The sequence below is a fragment of the Pelodiscus sinensis genome, chromosome 22 (assembly GCF_052426305.1).
Source record: "Pelodiscus sinensis isolate ZL-2025 chromosome 22, ASM5242630v1, whole genome shotgun sequence".
Taxonomy (NCBI): Eukaryota; Metazoa; Chordata; order Testudines; family Trionychidae; genus Pelodiscus; species Pelodiscus sinensis.
In genome coordinates, this window is record NC_143073.1 from 16013238 (window position 1) to 16031830 (window position 18593).

Consider the following 18593-nt stretch of genomic DNA (forward strand, 5'->3'; position numbering starts at 1 on the left):
AGAGGAGAGCTGCAGAGCTGCTGGAGAGGTAGCATGAGAAGGGGGCTTATGAGCAAGTAGCTAAGACAGAAGACACTTGTGCAGCCGGAGTCTAGCCTTTTATTTTCTATTTCTCATTGAGAAACGCCTAGGCTGCCCCATGGCCTATGCCTGTGGCGCACAAGCCAAAGCACCAGTCAGGATAGACGGCCCAGTCCCATCTTCTTCTGGGCCTGGCGAAGTTTGCCCTTCCACTCCTTTCCTCTCACTTTTCCTCCAGTCTCCTCCCCTATCCACTCAGCCCAAGAAGGCCATCCATCCCCAGTTCAGGCAAAAAGACACTGGAATTGGCCAAGGTTGTCTTCTTTTGTGTTGGCCAATGTGCCTCCAATGCGGCAGACTTCAATCCACCATGGCCAACAGCCATGGCTTTGATCCATCATAACCAATGGCTCACCATCATTGGTTGGCTTCAATCCATCATGACCAATGGGTTGGCTTGACTCCCTTGTGACCCACATGACTCCACTGTGGGTTGGACTCCACTGGCCCCAGCTCCTCTGTGGGTCAAGCCAACCCAACATTCCTCCACCGTGAGTTGATTCTCCTCCCAGAATCAGGAATTCAGAGGAAGCAGGGGATGGGGGGAGGAAGCCCCATTAAAAAGCACCAGGTTGCTCCCCTACCCCCAACACTCCCTTTAAGGTTCAGCGCAAGACACTTTGGTATAAGCGATAAATACATAAAATACAGAATGAGCAAAAACATCAGGCAGAGATTTGGCTGCAAGATCTTCCTACTGCTGGTTTGGTGTTGAAAAGACCCCCACCTAACAGGGAGGGGCTCCTGGTATGGGGGGGCAGGGGTACGTAGGCCTCAGGAATTTGGTGACCAGTGGAGGCTGGTTTCCTGTGTGGGTGAAAGCCCTAAAGGTGCCTTGGTGAGAGAGGCCCAGGGCTCTTCAAATATAACCAGAGGAGTTGTCCTTTGGTGCACAAACTGCTCACCCACACCCATACCCACAGGCCTCTTGGCACCTCTGCAAACAGTTTCAATGCCCTAACCCTGCCCTAGCCCTGCCAGTGCAAAAACACACTGTCCATTCACAGGGAACCCATTGTTGGTGTTAGCGGTGGGATGAGGGCCCCTGTAGGTGGGAGGAGGTGCCTTTAGCTGCTCAGCACGGTACTCCTCTGGCCAGTATGGCCCGCCTTCTCGAAGAACATATAGTCCTGGGGAGGGGAGAGAGGAACAGGGTTGGAAATGGATACAGAGTCCAGTGCTCTCCAATTTGCAGATCTGTAATCTTGGGGTTGCAAGAAAATGGTAATGACTCCCTGAACCCTAAGGGGTCCAGCTAGGAGAAGGGGAGGTTGGAAATGAAATGGAGGAAGAGGGCAGGTGAGTTGCTGGGGTGAGAGGTGGGATGGGAGGAGTTGGAGTGACGTGGCTGGTGGTAGAGATGAGATGGCCATTCATTGGAGACAGCAGTGGGATGAGAACAGCAAACAGGCACTAAATGGCTGTTGATGTGAGCAACGAGAAGGATAGGTTAGGTTGGCTGGTGACATCACTGGTGGTACCAATGGGAGGGGAAGAGGGCAGGAGAGTCTCCTGCGGGTTATAATCCGTTGCCCTGATTTTGATTATTGGGTTGTGTGTGCGGGTGCTGGATAGGGTTGGTGGCCTGTATGATACAGGAGGTAAGAAGAGAGGACCTGTGATTCTGTGGTAGTTGGGGGCAGTAATGGATAGGGAGAGAAGGCAGGTGGGTTGGTTGGTGGATGAGAGAGAAGGCAGGTGGCTAGACAGAGCTGGGGGGGGTGTTCATTGGTGGAGATTGAGAGCAGAGTAAAAAGTAACTCATTTGCCAATGGGAACAGTGGGATGCGGAGGTTGGCTTGACTGGTGACAACAATGGGATGTGGGATAGGCACTTGTTCGAGGCAGCAATGGGATGGGGGTTTTTGCTCGCTGGTGACAGAGGTGGGAAGGGGGAGTGTTTGCTGATGGCAGCACCTGAATGGCGGGTGGGCACTTATGGTGGCAGATGAAAAATGGATTAGTGCTTGCTGGTGGCAGAGGGGGATTGGGGATTTCGTGCTCACTAGTGCCAGAGATGGGATATGGGATGGGTGGTCCCCGGTGCCTGTGGTGGGAGTGGGGTAAGTGCTCACAGGTGGCAACAGTGGGAAGGGGATGAGCACTTTCTGGTGGCAGCAGTGGGATCGGAGGTGTGCACTTACGATGAGGAAGCAGGCCCCCAGCAGCACAGCCTTCATCTTGACATCCAGGTCTATGGGGAACTGGATGCCGAAGGTGTCGGTATCAGTGAAGACCTCCTTGAGCAGCCCCCCCCACTGCTTACTGATCCGACCAACACCCCGCGACTCGTCGCTCGTCTTCACCTGCAGGCGGAGCAGCCCAGAACGTGAATTGGACACTGCATGGGGCCCAGGAGAGACAATTACCTTCCCCCCTGACCTCCCGAGCCAATGCCCTTTGGGGAGTGCCCAATGAAGGAAGTCCCTCCCCCTAGGCCAAGGGTGGGCAAAAGGGACTCCATGGGCCGGATCTGGCCTGCCAAGCGGGTGGATCCGGCCTACAGAGGCCCTGCTGCTCCCCTGCGCCCAGGCCAATTCGGGGCCTAGGAGTGGGGCAGCACAGGGAGCCTCGTCCTGCCCTGCGAGGAGCTCGTAGCATTTGAAGTGCCGCGGGCTCCTCGCAGGGCCGGGACGGGGCAAAGGAAGCTTCACGCAGCTCCCCCACCCCAGGCCCTGATTGGCCTGAGGACGGGGGAGTGCGCAAAGCCTCCTCCTCCACTCACCTCCCGGCTCTGTGAGCAGCGTGCGGCACTTCTAGGTGCCACGTGCTCCTGGCAGGGCAGGAGGAGGCTTCGCGCGCTCTCCCGCCCCCAGGCCAATTAAGCGAGCAGCACGCGGTGCTTTGAAGGCACAGGGCGAGGCCAGCGGAGAAGGCTTTGCGCACTCCTCTGCTCCCAGGCCTTAATTGGGCTGGGGGCAGGGGAGCAGCAGGATCTGGCCCATGGAGGCCTTTTTGCTCACCCCTGTCTAAGGGACACAGACACACACACATGTGCAGACCCACCCCCAAGGCGCTGCTCGCAGAGGGGAGCAGAGCGGAGAAAGCTTCATGTGCTTCTCCGCCCCCAGGCCTTAATTGGCCTGGATGCGGGGGAGCACGGGAAGCCTCCTCCCACCCTGCCAGGAGCATGTGGCGCTTTGAGGCACCGCACGCTGCTCACAGGACAGGGGGGAGCGGAGGAGGCTTCGTGTGCTCCCCCGCCCCCAGGCCCTGATTGGCCTGGAGATGGGGGAGCATGCCAAGCCTCTTCCAGAGCATGAGTGCCCAGTGGGAAGGGGGGGCAAAGGGGCTCCCCCACCCCCAGACCAATCACGGCCTGGGGGTGGGGGCGCCACCCCTTCCTGGTTAGGCCCATCTCTTCCTGTTTAGGCCCCACCCATTCCAGGGTGGCCTGGGGCTACTTCAAAAATTTTTGAAGTGGCCCCCGGGGCAAAAATTATTGCCCACCCCTGCCCTAGGCTGTGTCTGATCAGGAAGTGCCTCAGTTACCAATCGTTCCTTTCCCAACCCCTGTAGTCCCTCCTTTGTGCCCTGTACTCAGTACAGGAGGCCCTCACTTGCGACGGCCCGATTTATGACCCCCCCACACTTACGACCTTTCCGTAAGTGCGGAAGGGGCCAAAATCCCCCAACTTACGCCCTCGGCCCTGCATTTACGACAGGCATATGACGCCTATCGTAAATGCGGACTCAAGTTATGACGCCCCCGACTTCCAACGCTATCCCCGGAACCGATCGCGTAGCAAGTCGGGGACAGCCTGTATAGGAAGTCCTTTCATAGTTCCTGTCCCTCGGTGGCACCAATACAGGAAGTTCCTACATAGCTCCTCCCCTGGGACATGCCCCTATACACTTAGTCCTCCAACTATGATGATCCTATGTACCCCCACAATCCCCATCTCAAACATCCCCCTGCCCTCCAACCTCACCTTCCCCCAAGGCACCCCTTTCACATACGCCAATGCCAATTCCCCCCGTTCTGCTCCACAGACACTCTCCCCACTGAGATACCAAACCCAGACCCAGATGCTTCTGGCTACCTCAAAGTTCACGTCCCCCCCACAGCGGAAGACACAACAAGGCCCCAGCACCCGCAGCACAGTCTGCTTGTTGGCATCCTGGACGGAGAACTTGGGGGTGAAGGGGTGCCAGGTCTGCACCACGTGCCCGATGGTGGTGCCTGGGGGACACTGCACTTCCAGCTGGGAGGGAGGAGACACATCGAGTGAGGGGTCAGTAGGCGGGAGAGACACCAATGTCCATTGTGCCCACTCCTCGCAGCCCCATATCCCCAGCCCCCTGCTGAAGCCAACCTCTCAGGAGTGGGACTGCCTGTGCTAGAGATTGTGGGGTGCCCATGGGGTGCTCCCCTCCTTCAGGAGGCAGAGAGAGGGTGGTTACAGTGAAGAGTCTAGGCTGGGAAAAGTGCAGTCAGGGCACCATGGGGGGTGGGAAGGTAGAGAGAGGCCCCAGAAGGGGAGTGGAGTACCTAGGGCTGGGCTGGGGCTGGAGCTGGGGCTGGCGCTGGGGGGGTGGTTAGAGCTGTGTCTAGGAGGTTGTCCGGGGCTGGCATGGAGGGGAGGGTTTTCCCAGGAGTACCACAGGACTGGGGAAGGAGTGGGGCAGCAGGGCACCGGGATGGAGGGGAACGGGTGTTGGTGAGAGACATGGGGGGCTCAGTTGGGTGCAGCAGAGAGGGGGAGGGACACAGGGGGCACAGCAGTACGCCAGAGAGGAAGAGGGACATGGTGGGGACACAAGGTTGGGGGAACACAGGGTGGGGTGGCCAGAATGGGGTAGAGACATGGGATGGAGCAAAGTGGAGGGTACACAGAATGCAGGGTCCCTCCGCAGGTGCTCCCCCTCACCTCTTGCAGGCAGCAGGGGCACCAGCAGCTGGCGCACTTGAGGGGGCGCAGGAGGCGCAGCACAGGGCGGCCCCCCGGCTCGGCCACACTCAACCGCAGGCGGCGCAGGGAGCCACAGCAGTTGCGGGTGCAACAGTCGCTCTGTTCCTCAGCCTCAAAGAGCCGTCGGCCCAGACCATCCCGCAGCTCATATTTATTGGCACCCTCGAAGCCGATGAAAGCTGGGAGGAAAGGCGGGGAGACAGTTACCACGGTGATAGTGCCATTGGCAACCATCATGGCTGCCCCTACGGTCAACAACTGTTATACCTGCCTTAGTCACCAACAGTCATGGACATCCTAGTCACTGACTATTGTAGCTGACCTAGTCACCGACAGCCCTAGCCACTGAGTGTCCTGACCAACTGAGTCACTGACCGTCATGGCCCCCTAGTCCACAACCGTCATGGCTGCCCTACTTGCCATTGTTAATCTCATATCTGCTTCAGTCACTGTAAACAACTGTCCCAGTTGACTCAGCAACCGATCCCAGCAATAATTAGCACCAACAACAAATGTCATGGCTCCCTAGGTCAACATTGCCAACAACCCCAGCTACCCCAGTCGCTCGCAGCAACTCATGGCTGCTTCAACCAGTGTTGCCAAGGGCAATCATCATGGCTGCCTCTTTAACTGCCCCTCATCCACATCTGCTCACTACCCTAGCACTCTGTAGGACTGAGTATGAGAGCAGGCATGCACCCAGGTATGTTGTAAGTAACTGGCATTGTGTTATGTGTGGTTAGGGACGTCCCACCTGTATGGGATGTGGTTGGTGGGTGCAAGTTTCATGCAGCGGGGGATCCTCAAATTGTGCTGCAGCTGTTGAGTGGAGCGTCAGGTTGTGTATGTGTCCTACACGGCTGACAGGATGGGTTGCGTGAGTGTGTGTAATTGATGCATTGTGTATGGCAGGTACGATACATCTGTTGTGTACAGCTGAGAGGATGGTGTGTGTATGTGTGAAGTTTGTATGTTGTGTATGGCTGGCATGATGGTGTTTGTGTAGTAAATGTGTATGGTTAACATGGGATGCGTGTTGTGTACGGCTGAGAGAAAGGTGTGTAGTGTGTGTGTAGATGGTGTGTTGTGTATGGCTGGCACCTGGATGTGTTTGTACAGCTGACAGGATAATGTTTGTGTAATTGGTGTATTGCGTATGGATGGCACAGTGTGTGTATTGTGTTTGACTGACAGGTTGGGTGTATTTGTGCAGTTGGTGTATTGTATATGGCTAGCATGGTGTGTTATGTATGGCTGACATGGGGGGGTGTTGTATGCAGATAACAGGCTTGTGTGTGTGTTGTCTGTGGGCAGGGGAGGCCCATGGATGCAGGCAACCTCGGCAGTTGCCTAGGGCACCGTGTTTAACGTGGCACCCAATGATGACGTCGCGCCATTGAGGGCTATGGAGGCGGGGGCACCGATCGCGCATTCCGCCTAGGGCGCCAGTTGCTGGCAGCTCTCCTCGAGCCTGTAGCCTGTCTCCCCTGCCCCCTGTCTGTAGGTGCAGGATGTGTGCGCATTGGGTGTGGCTGGGAGGATGTGCTGGGTGTAGGGATGTATATGGAGGGGACTTGTGTATCGGGGGGGAGGAGACCGTGTGTTGCACACCACAAGACTCTGGCTATCTTACCCATTACAAAGATAGCCTCCCCAATTATCACCTCTAATACCATTAGCTCACAGACATTTACCTTCCCCCCCCCCCCCCCCCCGCATCCCCCTTCTGTTCTGAAATTTGATTTGTCCTTTTCATATGTGTTCATTTTTTTAATTGTATCCTTTGGTATATATGGTTGTGACTATTTTCTTCCACTATTTGATCTGAGGAAATGGGTCTGGCCCATGAAAGCTCATCATCTAATAAACCATCTTGTTAGTCTTTAAAGTGCTACATAGTCCTGTATTTTGTTTCACCCCACAAGGTGTTTTCTTCACTTACCTTCCACCATCTCCACTTTCTGCTGGATCAGAACCTGGTCAATCTGAAAAGAGCCAATAGGGCTGGGGTAGGAGAAACTTGAAGAAATACACACATCACATGCGCACACACACACAGCCCAGTGCACACACGCACCACACAAACAGCCCAACAGACATATCCCAATGCAGTACACACTAGTGATGTTAAATATCGGTTAACTGAATAGTTGAGTAACCTCATGAATTCTTATCAGTTACTCAACGAGTCTGTAGTCCCCGGGGGTAGGCCTGGCAGTCAGTGAGGAGCCCCCTGCCACTCCGCGCATGGGGTGCCAGGTGGGAGCTGATCCGGGAGGGGTGTCAGTTTAAAAACCAGCTCTTCTCACAGACTGGCTGCCTGTTGCCCCACACTGCTGCCTCTGATACCGGAACTGAGCTAGGCACCTGCCTGGCTCCCAATACACTTTAAATGCAGAGCCGCAGCAGGGGTAGGACCCAGTGTGACCCAGAACTGAGCTGGGCTGCTGGCCAGCCTGCTAAAAAATTTACTGGCAAGGGGGTGAGGGGAAAACACATATAGTCTATACTCCATAACATTAACCTATAAGCTTTTGCTTATTGGTTAATCAACTACACTATTACATCCTTAGTACACACCTCACATGCTAACCCTTCAGCTCCCAACCCCCTGCTCTAACCCACCAGCCCCCACTGCCCTCCCAGAGCTGGGGATTCCTAGTGCCCAACCCCCCTGCTCTAATCCAATAGACCTCTCCTTGTATTTATTTCTACATTCAGGGCTACTTGTCTACCTGTTTAGCCTCATTGCCACTAAAATGCAGCCACCTTTGGATCAGGATGGCTGGTTACACAGGGACTACTCACCAGATGCTGAGATTTGGTCACCTCTAGGGCAGGTCACAGTTACCATTTATACCTTTTCACTCACACTCACCTGTGCTAGATACTCCAGCCCCAGGGGGATGCCGGTGGACACTGGCAAATAGGGTGTGATGGCTGAGTGCGGGTGTTGTGCAGGAGGGTCCCCAAATGCCTGGGGCGGCACCTGGGGTTGGACCAGTTGCCCCGCACCTGGACTGGAGGAGTAGATGTTGAATCCTGGGGTGGGGGCTGGAGGGGCAGGGTGGGGACTGGGGTATGGGGCGGAGGGGTAAGTAGCCTGGGGGTACCCTGTGAACAAAAGAGACAGGAGCAAGGTTAAAAGTCAATCTATCTCCTCCCCTCCTCTCTATTAAATTCCCCCAACCACATGAGTAGCATGGCCCTGAGGGCAAAAGCCAGTCCAGCTTCAATGCTTTCTGGGATTTGTAGTTCCCAGGGATTAGTAGCCAGGACTACAGAAACAGGGCAGCAAGGCATGTTGGGAAAGCAAAGTAGGTGGCAAACAGCTCCCAGACCCGTGGTTCCCTCCCCAACAGCCTGCCTCTGCTCCTTGGAAACTACAAGTCCCAGAATTCCTTAGGCCAAGAAACCCTCTTAAAGGGCCAGCTCACTTCAAATGCCACAGCCTGCCCCCTCAAAGCAGGTGGAGCCAGGGGAAAATCACCCAGCAGTCCCTCTCTGCCCACAGGGTTCAGCCATGGGGCCCAGCTCTGCAGGGAGCTATGGGGTTCAGCAACCTAAGAAAGCCTGAAGCTGGAGGAGAGAGATGGACCCCTAAGAACTGGTGCCCCTAAGGTAGCCATGGGATAAAGCTGATAAGTGGAGAGGGGCCAGGCCAGTGAAGACCCAGGTCCAATCCCTGGCCAGAGAAGGAGGCGAATGGGCCCCTCCATCTCACCTTTAATTCACTATTCCCAGGGCTAGCTGCTCCTGGGCCACTGGGTCGGCCGCTTGCCTGGGGGGTGGGGTGGGTGGAGGTAGGATCTTAGCTGGGGCCTTACAAAGGGGTTTGAACTGGAGTCTCCTGCTCCACCCCAGTGACCCTGCTGAATTCCTCCATCAGCTTTCCATTCTGACTCTGGGGCACTTGGCCCAGGGATGGAGGTCGGGTGGGGAGGCTAGAACAGGGATGTGTTTGTTCCTTGGGGCCCTGGGAGGGTAGAAGTCTCCTACCCCTTTAGTGAGTGTCCAAGCCACTGGAGATGTGGGAAATTTGCCTCTTTTGGGGGGTCCCCCTTGATTTTGGGGGGGTGCTGCCTTCCAGCTGGGCACCCAAGTTACAGGGCTAGAAGGTGAGCCATGCCTGAGGGGGGGAGCTTTAGGCCAATTACTATTTAATTAAAGTGCAATTTTTTGTGGGGGGGGGGAATAAGTCATGAATTAGACCTCTTGGGGAGGTGGAGCTACTAGCAGTGGAGAGATGGAGGGGAAGGGAAGGACCAGGTGATAGCATGATAGCAGCCAGCCAGGGGCCCGGGCGGATGCTCAGGGAAGTGAGGCAGATGAAGGGTAGAGCGAAGAAGGGAGCCAGGAACATGGGAATGTGACACCACAGGGGAGGGATGGAGGAGGTGACGGACCGACCAGGTCTGTTCTTCAACACAGGCTGTCATGAGCATGTGGGGGCTCAACCCAGCTGAAAAAGACTGCGGGAGGGGGTGACTCAGGGACGCCCTGGAGCCTCCACCTGGTCCGGTTCAGCTGCATTCCCGGTGTCGGTGTCAGCATCCCCGCCAGCCCTCCTTCCCCCACAGTGACTCTCTCATTTTGGTTGAATGGGGAGGGTGTCTGCATGCCCAGAGTGAGGAAGCCCAGCAGAGCTGGAGGGGCAGGGCTGGACAAGCAGGGGCTGCAGGTCAGGAGTGAGAAGCATTGCCAGAATGGGGGAAGGGGGACAGGGCAGGGCCTGCAGCTGGCCCCATGCCCAGGCTGGCACTGGGTTTAAAACCGTGGGTGGGGCAGCTGTGGTTTCCGGTCCTGGGCCCGGATCTCAAAATGGGTTTTGTCTTTTCTTCCTCTGCATTCTCTGCATTCTCCTGTGCTGAACCAGCAGTGGTTTGGGGGCGGGAAGAAAACAGAGAGGAGGCGATAGATAGATAGATAGATAGATAGATAGATAGATAGATAGATAGATAGATAAGACAGACAGACAAGGTGTGGGGGGTAGACAGATGGGGATAGAGGAACAAGGTGTCTGGGGAGACGGAAGGATAGAGGGATGGATGAGCAGAAATGAATGGGGTGGTGGGAAGAAGAGATCTAGGGCAGGGTGGGAGGGGCTGAGGGGTAGGGACACAGAGGTTCGTATGTAGAGTGGCTAGAGGGGTCTATGGACACAGCTGGATCAAGGGGGTGTCAGGTGGAGGAAGGGATGGACAGAGGGGAGGAGGGTCAGAGGAATTAATACGGGTGCGGGAGGAAGGCCAGCAGGTTGACTTCCGTTCTCCCCTACCTGCTGCTGCCGCCATGCTGGGAGGGGGTCTCAGCTCCAGCCCTCCACGTCTCTCTCCAACTTGGTCCCTTGCTCAGCGCCCCTGTAACAGAGGAGAGGGGGTCATGGGCTTGGTCAGGTAGGGGGAGATCAGGTGCACCAGGTTCCCGCAGGGTAGGGACTGTCGGAGTGGGTTATGGAGTTAAACCAGAGCCGGGAGTTGGGAGAGAGTTGGGGAGGAGGGAGGCAAACAGGACAGGGGTGGGTTCTGGGGGAGGTTAGAATGTGAAAGAAGGGTGGCAGGGAGAACTGGGCTTACCCCCTCTTAGACAGACAGGGGTCCCGGTCCGATGAAAAACCCCGCAACCCCACTAGCTACACACAGACCCCTTCTTTCTCCCAAAGACTGCACTACACTTACCCACCACATATACACAGAGCCCCCTCAAAGGCCTCCAACCCCCAGATATTCCTGGGGCCCCCAACACCCCCCATACCCAAATACTCTTAAATGAGCAACCCCCAAATACTCCCCAATCCACCCCCTGACCCTTCCAGATACTCCCCAGATCCTCCCCATACCTACACTCCCCCCCTCCGTGGGCCCTTTCACTCCTGTGGGCCCCTCAACCTGAGCAGAGCCCTAGTGGGACAGAGAACATGAGTCCCAGCTAGACAAAGCCACTGACACCCCCCGACCATCAGACACAGCCCAGACCCACAACGTTCACTCACCCTGCCACGGCTCCGCTCCCCCCCCCACCCCAGATCCCAGACATCCAATCCCAACCCCACTCCTCTCCCAGCACCGGAGAGAGAACCCAGGCGTCCGGGCTCTTACATAAACGGCTGCCATTAGCGAAGCTGGAGTCCTCATGACTGAGCCCCACGGGGCTGGGCGTGTCGGGGATCCCGGGAACGTGCCCTCGCCTCGGCACCTCCCCCGAACGTGCTGGGGGGGGGGGGGCGTACAGGGTCTGTCAATTGCCAGATGCCGTCTCCCAGTGCTGGGGCTTCCACCCTTCTGGGGGTGTCACCCTACCTCCAAGACCCCAGCTGGAGGGTCCCCCAACTCTGAGCCCCCGCTGCAAAGGCAGGGAATGACTGCGGTCAGGAGTGGGGGACAGGCCCTGCTCCACCACGAGAGGGGCACCCCAACCTCTTACAGAAGAGTGGGCTACAAAGGGCCCCCTACCTGGGACTACCCACGCCGGGCAGAAAACGCAGGAGTCCTGGCTCCCAGCCCCGCTCTAACCCACCAGCCCCCACGCTCCTCCCAGAGCCGAGGAGAACCCAGGAGTCCTGGTTTCCAGACCTCCCCGCTTCTTTGCATCCCAATATTTTGCGGCGGGGGGGGGAGGGGGGGGAGGCAAATCACTAGACGGGGGGGTCGGAGTGTAGGAGCTGCGGGGGAAGGGGTTCTGGACCAGGGAGCGAGTCATAACCCCTATCAGTGGGGCAGCCAGGCAGGGGGAGGCGCCTGCCCCATGCCCCCCCGAGGCGCGGACTCCCCATCCCAGAAAGCTATTGGCAGCATCAGATCCCACCCTCCTGCACTAGAGTCGGCCACAGTTCCCCTCCCCCCCCCCTTTCCTGGCTTTGTCTGAGCCCAGCCGCCCTGACTCTGTCCCCTCCCCCTCCTCGCCCCCCGCCTCCTGCTGCCTTTCCCCGCCTCGGAGCCCCCCTCCGTCAGTACCTCGGGGAGTCCAGGGAGGAGAGCAGGCCGACGGGGGACGCGGCGGGATGAGATGGGGCGGAGAGACAAAGGAGACGAGACGAGACAGGAGGGAGAGAGACCGGAATAGCCGCCCTCTCCTCCCCCCTCCCGGCTAGGGAGCCGCCCCTCCTCCATGTCCCCCTTTAGACCCTCCCAAGGTTTCCTCCTCCACTCCCTATCCCCCGCCACGCCTGGTATCCCCGCTCCACCACCACCCCGTCCCCATCAGCCCAGGTATCCCGCCCCTTTCAGATCCTCCCCATATCCCTCTCGACTCCCTGCCCCTCAAACCACCCTGATCTCCCCTTCCACTCCCTGCTCCCAAACCACCCCTGGTATCCCCATCCACTTCTTGTCTGATCCAAACCCACTCCTGGTATCCCCCCTCCACTTCTACACCCCCATCAACCCTTGGTATTCCCCCTTCACTTCCACCCCCAGACCTCCTTGAATCTCCCCCGCTTCCTGCCCCTGCATCAGCCTATGGGCTCATCTAGTCTGTGTCCTGCCTGCCCCCTAGAACACAGGCACTGTGTTGTCTCTGGTTGAGAGGGCAGGTAGCAGTGTGTGTGTGTATGTGTGCATGCACACACGCACATATGTGTGTGCCACCATATGATTGTGTGTGTTTCTATTGTGTGTGGCTGTTTGTGGTGTACAGGGGAGGATACTACACTGTGTGTCACTATTATTGTGCGATTGGGTGGGGTGTTGTCCAAGAAGTGACTCCAGCCTTTGTGTTTAATTGTGTTGTACAAGAGAGGATAATGAGTGTGGGATTACGTGTGTGTTGTACAGAAGATGTGGACAGAATGTAATTAAGTTAGGACATGTTGTAGTGTGTTTGCATGTGTTACACAGTGGTGAGACGAGGAGATGTGTGATTCTGTTTTTCTCCAGTTGAGGGTTATTGTGCAATTGTGTATGTGTTGTATTGGGAGGGTTGTCTGTTTGTTGTGCGATAGTATTTTTCAGTGTGTGTGTGTTATTGTGCAATTATGTGTGTCATAAGGGGGAAGCTGTGTGTGTGTTATGTTGTATGGGGGAGAATGTCTGTTGCTGTACAGTTAGTGTCTGTGTAGTCCAGGCTGTATGTGTGTGTGCGTGTGTGTGCGCAATTGTGTGTGCTGTCAAGGGGTGTCTGTGTTTCACTGTGAAATTGTGTGTGTTGTCCAGGTTGTGTGTTATTGTACAACTGTGTCCATTGTACAAGAAACAACTACAGGATGTGTGAGACTGGACATGTGACTGTCTTGTGCAGTTGTGTATGTTACACAGCAGAGAGCTAAGTTGGGTGTGCCTGTGTGTCTGTTATGTAATTATGTGTGTTGTACTAGAGGATGCACATGTCTGTTATTATGGAGTTGCATATGTATTGTTTGGGAATGTGTTTGTTATTGTGAAACTCTGTGTGCAGTGTGGTGTGTTTCTGTTATTGTGCAATTGTGTATGTTTTGTACAGAATGTGTGTGCATGTGCCTGTCAGTGTGCAATTGTGTGTGTCTGTGTTACTGGGCAGTTGTGTATTGTGCAGGGCAAGTTGTGCAGTTGTGTGTTGTGCAGGGGGCTGTGTTTCCATTATTGTGCTTTTATGCACCGGGAAGGAGGCATTTGTTTGTGCTCACTATTGTGCTATTATGTGTGTTGGACAGGGAGCTTGTTTATATCCATTATTGCACAGTTGTGTGAGTTGGGGGAGGAGGGAATTGTTCAATTGCATGTGTCGTGCAAGAGATGTGTGTGTCTTATTTGCAATCATGGGTGTTGCTCTCTGCCAGGGGTGTGCAGCTATGTGTGCCTCTGCATTATGTACTTGTGGCTGGCAGCCAGTTGTGAGCAGTTTTCTGTACACACACAGGCAGAAGCACGCCTCTCTCCCCAAAACCCTTTGGGCAGCAGTGCAGCCCCCAAACTCTCCCCATCTACCTGGGGTTCAAAGTCACCCCCATATGTAGCAAAGATAAGAGGAAGATTGCAATATGAGGACCTGTGAATCCTTCAGTTATTTATAGACCAGGGCTGGGTGCAGCTTGGCACAGCCTGTGCCCGTCAATCCGGGCATCCAGGCTGGGGGGGGGGGGGGGATTAGTCTGGAGACGTCAGTAGGAGCTAGCTCCCTGCACCCCCATCCCCAGGAAGCCCTAGCATCCTGAGGGAAGAGCAGTCCCTGGCTTTGGGAGGTGTACAGTGGCAGACAAGGGGCCTCTCTGTAACTGTCTGCCCTGCCACAGAAGTGGGTGCATCTCAGTGCTGGGCGAAGGATCCTCTGTGGCCACGGCTGGATTGGCCAATGCCCCAAATTGAACATACCTACCAGCTTTAGCAAGACCAGTTTTATGCTGGCTTCCAAGTCAATGTTAAAAAGTTAACAAGCATGGGTCAGAACTTCAGGGGACTCCCAGCAACATGCCCACACCTGTTTTCTGCTCCCAATTCAACTGCCACCCCCAACTGTTCACTGGCACTGAAATCATTTGATGGGGGCTTGGTGAATTTGGACTTGGCCTGTGTTTTTGATGCAAACTCTCTGACATACCATTGGGTCTCTGCCCCATAATTAAAGCAACAGCATGCACGAGGGCAGAGACAAAAGATGGGAAGCTGCAAGGTGGTAAGCGGTAGCCTGAGAAGGGAGCCAGGAGTCCCAAGCTCTCTCCCTAGCTCTGGGAGGGGAGTGGGAGCAGGTGGTTAGGGCAGGGGCTGGGAACAAGGACTCCTAGGTTCTCTCCCCCAGCTCTGCCTCTGTCCTGGTGTGTGATCTAAAGTCACTTTGCCATCTTGAGCCTCAGTTTCCCCTCCCAGCTTCTGTCAGGTTTAGTCTTCTAGCTGCTCAGGGCTGGGGTATTGTCTCCCTGTAATTCCCCTAACAGAGAGGTAGGGAAATCTGGAGACTCAGAGGAGAAGTTAAGTATTTATTGATTGGTTAATTAAAATAAGATAGAAAAATCATCAAAACAATGGATTTTCCAAGAAGTTACAATACCCCTTCCCCCAGGCAATCAGCAGCCCCCCAGGGGTTAATTAGCCTAACTCCAAAGCCAATAGTAGGACAAGGCTCAGCCTACTGCCTGGCCACTCCTCAGAGTCAGCCAATGAATGAAGAGCTCTTCTCCCATTGAGTTGATCACTGGGGGAGACACCTGCCTTAGCTAATAATAGCAGCTCACAGAGAAGCCTTCTGATTGACCCCCAGCTCAGCCAATGAGAAAGAGTCATGGAAAAGAAAAGCTATTCATTAGCTAGCAATTGGCTAGCAATGGAAGGGGAAATCCATTAAAATCCAGCCTAGCCATTGGATCTGTGTCTGACCAATGGGAAAAAAGTGCAGATAACCCCATCCCCATCATCTTTATCCCATAAGTCTATTTTGCCTTCCCATTGGCCTGTAGCTCAGACAATGGACAGAGTCCTGCTTTGCCACTGGCCCAGACCCAGACTGGCTTTTTGCCCACCAACTAGTGAAGTGCACAGGTAGCACCCAACTCTTCTATTGGTCAGTGATGGGCACTGTCAATGCCCCCCCATTCCTCCATCATCCAGACAACGGGTGATGAGTGCTGGGGAAGCCAGGACCACATGGGGCATTGTAGGAGCCAGGGCTTAAGTGATGATAATTCTGGGTGGACAGAGTCAACAAGCCAAGGAAAACCCTAATGCTGGAGGAGAGGGGAAGAGGTGGGACCTCTTCCCTAAAGGGGGACCCTCAGCCCTGGTGAGGGGAGTGAGAAAGTAAACTGTGTGGGTCCCTGGGGGTAGGAGGGCTTAGAGCGCCATTGCCAACCAGCCGAGGATGAGGAGGGAGCCCCCATAGGGGGCCGCTTTGTTGAAGGCCGGGTCTCCGCTCCATGCATGGTAATACAACGGTCCACAGAACAGTCCCATCCCAGAAGTGAGGAAGGCCCCAGCCTAGGGGGACAACAGAAAAGGAGGGGGGGGCAACATCAGAACAGCAGGTGCCATGGTGGAGTGTCTGAGTCCAACTCTAGCTCAAGGCACATAATGCCCTCCTCCAACCTCCTCAGTAGATCTCTAAGCAGAAGCTAAAGGTTCTACCACAGCTGCCAAATGGAGAGCTGCTCCATCAGTGTGAGAAGGAGCAAGGTCTTGGGGTTCCTAGCTTGCTATGGAACCCAACTGGGTGGGTAAATCTTCATAGGTAAAAAGGAGGGAATAGAATAGGGGGGGGGGAACAGATTGAGGAGAGCTGGGTGGGGGCCAAAGGAGGGCCTGTGGAATAGGGATGTGGGGCTGGTAGGAGGGAGACCCTGGGGGAGGGCTCTATCTCCACAGCTGGGGCGCCAGCATAGCTGCTGGTGTGCAAGGAATCGGAAGGGGAGGAGTGTAAGGGGAGCATGGGTTGCAGACCCGCAGCTTTGAGTATGACCTCAGCCCTGTCAATCCAGGAGGCTGCAGGGAGGGCAAACAAGGATGCTGAGGTACCCCGGGAATCGAGATCACTGGGGTGCCACCCTCAACCCTAGATGTCCCCCAGGCTACGCACCAGCAAGGGGCGGCGGCAGAGGGGCACAGCCAGCAGCGCTAGGCTGTGGAGGAAGTGGTACCGGTTCGCCGTCTCGTAAAGCTGCCGGGTAGAGAGAAACATGAGGGACCCGGAACTGGCAGAGGGCCCAGGAGCCCGGGCTCCCAGCCCCCCCCCAATCGCTCTAGCCCATCGGCTCCCCACTCCCTTCACTGAGTCCCCGCAGGTCTCGGGGACCCTCCCTCACCTCCTTCAGGTACTCGTCCCGGTCGCTGCGCCGAAAGCCTGGGGCACAGGAGAGCGGGGTTAGCTGAGCGGGGGTGGGAGGCACAAACCGAAGCCCCTTCTACCCCCGCCCCACTCCCCTCCTATCCCAGGCTGCCCCAGCCCCCTCCCCTGCAGCGACCACTCCCCCTGGCCACGCACCGTGTGCCCCGTAGGCGGCGGCCCCCAGCGCCCCGGCCCCGCTCAGCGCCCCCACGCGGCCCCAGAGCCCCGCCATGACCCACGTCGTGTCACTCCCCGTCTCCACCAATCAAAGAGCGCCATTGGTCGCTCCAGCCCCACCCACCGCTGCTCGGCCAATAGGCAAGCGCGGAGCCCGTCGCAAAGAGGCGGAAGAGCATAACGCAAGGATGCCCTCCCTCCTCGGGTGCAGATTGGGCGATAAGGCTGTCAATTTCGTAACGCGCCCAATGGTAGCGCGGAGCCGGGGCCGTGCTTAGGAGAAGTGGGGGAAATGTTCGCGCGCCCAGTGTCAGGGCAATACGGTAACGTGCCAGGCTACTTGCTGCAGGGTGCGGTGGATTCGGTAGCGGCCGGGGCCGGATGGGGGAAGGCTGCGTAGCCTCTGGCGGCCATGAGGGGGAGCCAGATACCAGCGGGACCCGCCTCCGCCCGTGCTTTTCACTCCGGACCCACAGCCCCTGCCAGCCCTGCCCCCAGCTCTGTCAGTGCCCCTCACTCCCGACCCACAGACCCTCCAAGCCCAGCCCCGCCCCCCAGCTCTGCCAGTGCCCCTCACTCCCGACCCACAGACCCTCCAAGCCCAGCCCAGCCCAGCCCAGCCCCGTCCCCCAGCTTTGCCAGTGCCCCTCACTCCCGACCCACAGACCTTCCAAGCCCAGCCCCGCCCCCCAGCTCTGCCAGTGCCCCTCACTCCCGACCCACAGACCTTCCAAGCCCAGCCCCGCCCCCCAGCTCTGCCAGTGCCCCTCACTCCCGACCCACAGCCCCTGCCAGCCCAGCCCCCCCCCCCGTCTGCCAGTACCCCTCACTCCCGACCCACAGCCCCTGCCAGCCCAGCCCTCGCTGATGAGGACGTGGCTGGGGCAGGTTGATTGGTTCTTACAGGTGAATGCTCCTGTCACACACACAGCCCAGGGAGGCGAGGGGAATCTGGGCTGGTTACGTAAGAAAGGTGTAAAATTCCCCATCATAGGACTCGGACTGTGAAAGTTCTGACGTTTTTGTAAAGGTGCCATCTCCAAGCCTGTAAATATAGTACCAGCGGGGCGGGGGAGGGGATTCTTGGCATGTGCCCCCAGAGGGCTACGGCTCTAATCTGACCGCAGGGCAGGGGCGGTCTTTACTCTTCCGCCAGCAAGGAGCACTGTGGGATGGCATGTACCAGTGCAGCAGTCATCCCCCCCCCCAACCCAGTGACCTCTCTGTATCCATGGGCACCTCTGCACCCCCACCCACCTCCCATGCTGAGATGCAGTCACCTCCAAGACAGGACGGCTGGTTATGTGGAACATAAGGTCCTTACTGATTGCAGGGTACAGCGCCCCCTACTGAGTCCCCTCCTCGCTGCACGTGTGTGCGCCTCCTATCCCAGGCCCCTCATCAGCCCCTATCGAGCTGCTCGCCCCAACACAGTAACCAAAAGAGGTTGGATTGGAAGGGAATGAAAGAAGTAGGGCAAATCTCAAATGATCCCGTCCACTGTCGTCCTGTCCTGGCCCCAGCACTTGGAGGTTCCGGGACACCCAGAACAGGGGTTTACATCTCAGACCGTCCTGGCTGATAGCCACTGATAGTCCTGTGATTCTCTCTTTGGTATCTGACCAGCGATGCCCAGCACCCTCCAGCAGAGGGTGTCTTCCCATCAAAAGGGGGTATTGCTGCCTCTGTTTGTTTTAC

At 56.7% G+C, this 18593-nt stretch overlaps 2 protein-coding genes across 7 annotated transcripts; both read right to left on the reverse strand.

Moving 5' to 3' along the window:
* Nucleotides 1-85: 85 nt before the first annotated feature.
* Nucleotides 86-16527, reverse strand: PLSCR3 (phospholipid scramblase 3). 6 transcript variants are annotated; one of them, XM_075907644.2, is made up of 9 exons: nt 11948-12116; nt 11093-11203; nt 10273-10354; nt 7873-8108; nt 6937-6979; nt 4953-5173; nt 4125-4286; nt 2226-2387; nt 86-1211 (listed from the first exon to the last, which is right to left on the reverse strand). In XM_075907644.2, exons 3-9 carry the CDS (start codon nt 10286-10288, stop codon nt 1149-1151), a joined length of 903 nt encoding a protein of 300 aa, XP_075763759.1. In that variant the 5' UTR covers nt 10289-10354; nt 11093-11203; nt 11948-12116; the 3' UTR covers nt 86-1148. The 6 variants fall into 6 exon arrangements, with proteins under 6 accessions (XP_075763759.1, XP_075763760.1, XP_075763758.1 ...); XM_075907645.2 differs by having other exon boundaries at nt 11093-11228; XM_075907643.2 differs by having other exon boundaries at nt 11093-11336.
* Nucleotides 14868-16995, reverse strand: TMEM256 (transmembrane protein 256). The gene is made up of 4 exons (XM_075907647.2): nt 16875-16995; nt 16696-16733; nt 16470-16550; nt 14868-15874 (listed from the first exon to the last, which is right to left on the reverse strand). Exons 1-4 carry the CDS (start codon nt 16948-16950, stop codon nt 15731-15733), a joined length of 339 nt encoding a protein of 112 aa, XP_075763762.1. The 5' UTR covers nt 16951-16995; the 3' UTR covers nt 14868-15730.
* Between the last annotated feature and the right edge of the window lie 1598 nt (nt 16996-18593).

Coding starts and splice junctions, on each gene's coding strand:
- PLSCR3 (XM_089772597.1), bottom strand. Junction 6,980..7,872: donor GGCTGGAGTATCTAGCACAG/GTGAGTGTGAGT, acceptor GGCTCTTTTCAG/ATTGACCAGGTTCTGATCCA. Junction 1,212..2,225: donor TGGGGGCCTGCTTCCTCATC/GTAAGTGCACAC, acceptor TCCCCTCCCCAG/GACTATATGTTCTTCGAGAA.
- TMEM256 (XM_075907647.2), bottom strand. CDS start 16,950: ATGGCGGGGCTCTGGGGCCGCGTGGGGGCGCTGAGCGGGGCCGGGGCG. Junction 16,734..16,874: donor CGCCGCCTACGGGGCACACG/GTGCGTGGCCAG, acceptor CCTGTGCCCCAG/GCTTTCGGCGCAGCGACCGG. Junction 15,875..16,469: donor TCTGCCGCCGCCCCTTGCTG/GTGCGTAGCCTG, acceptor TTGTCCCCCTAG/GCTGGGGCCTTCCTCACTTC.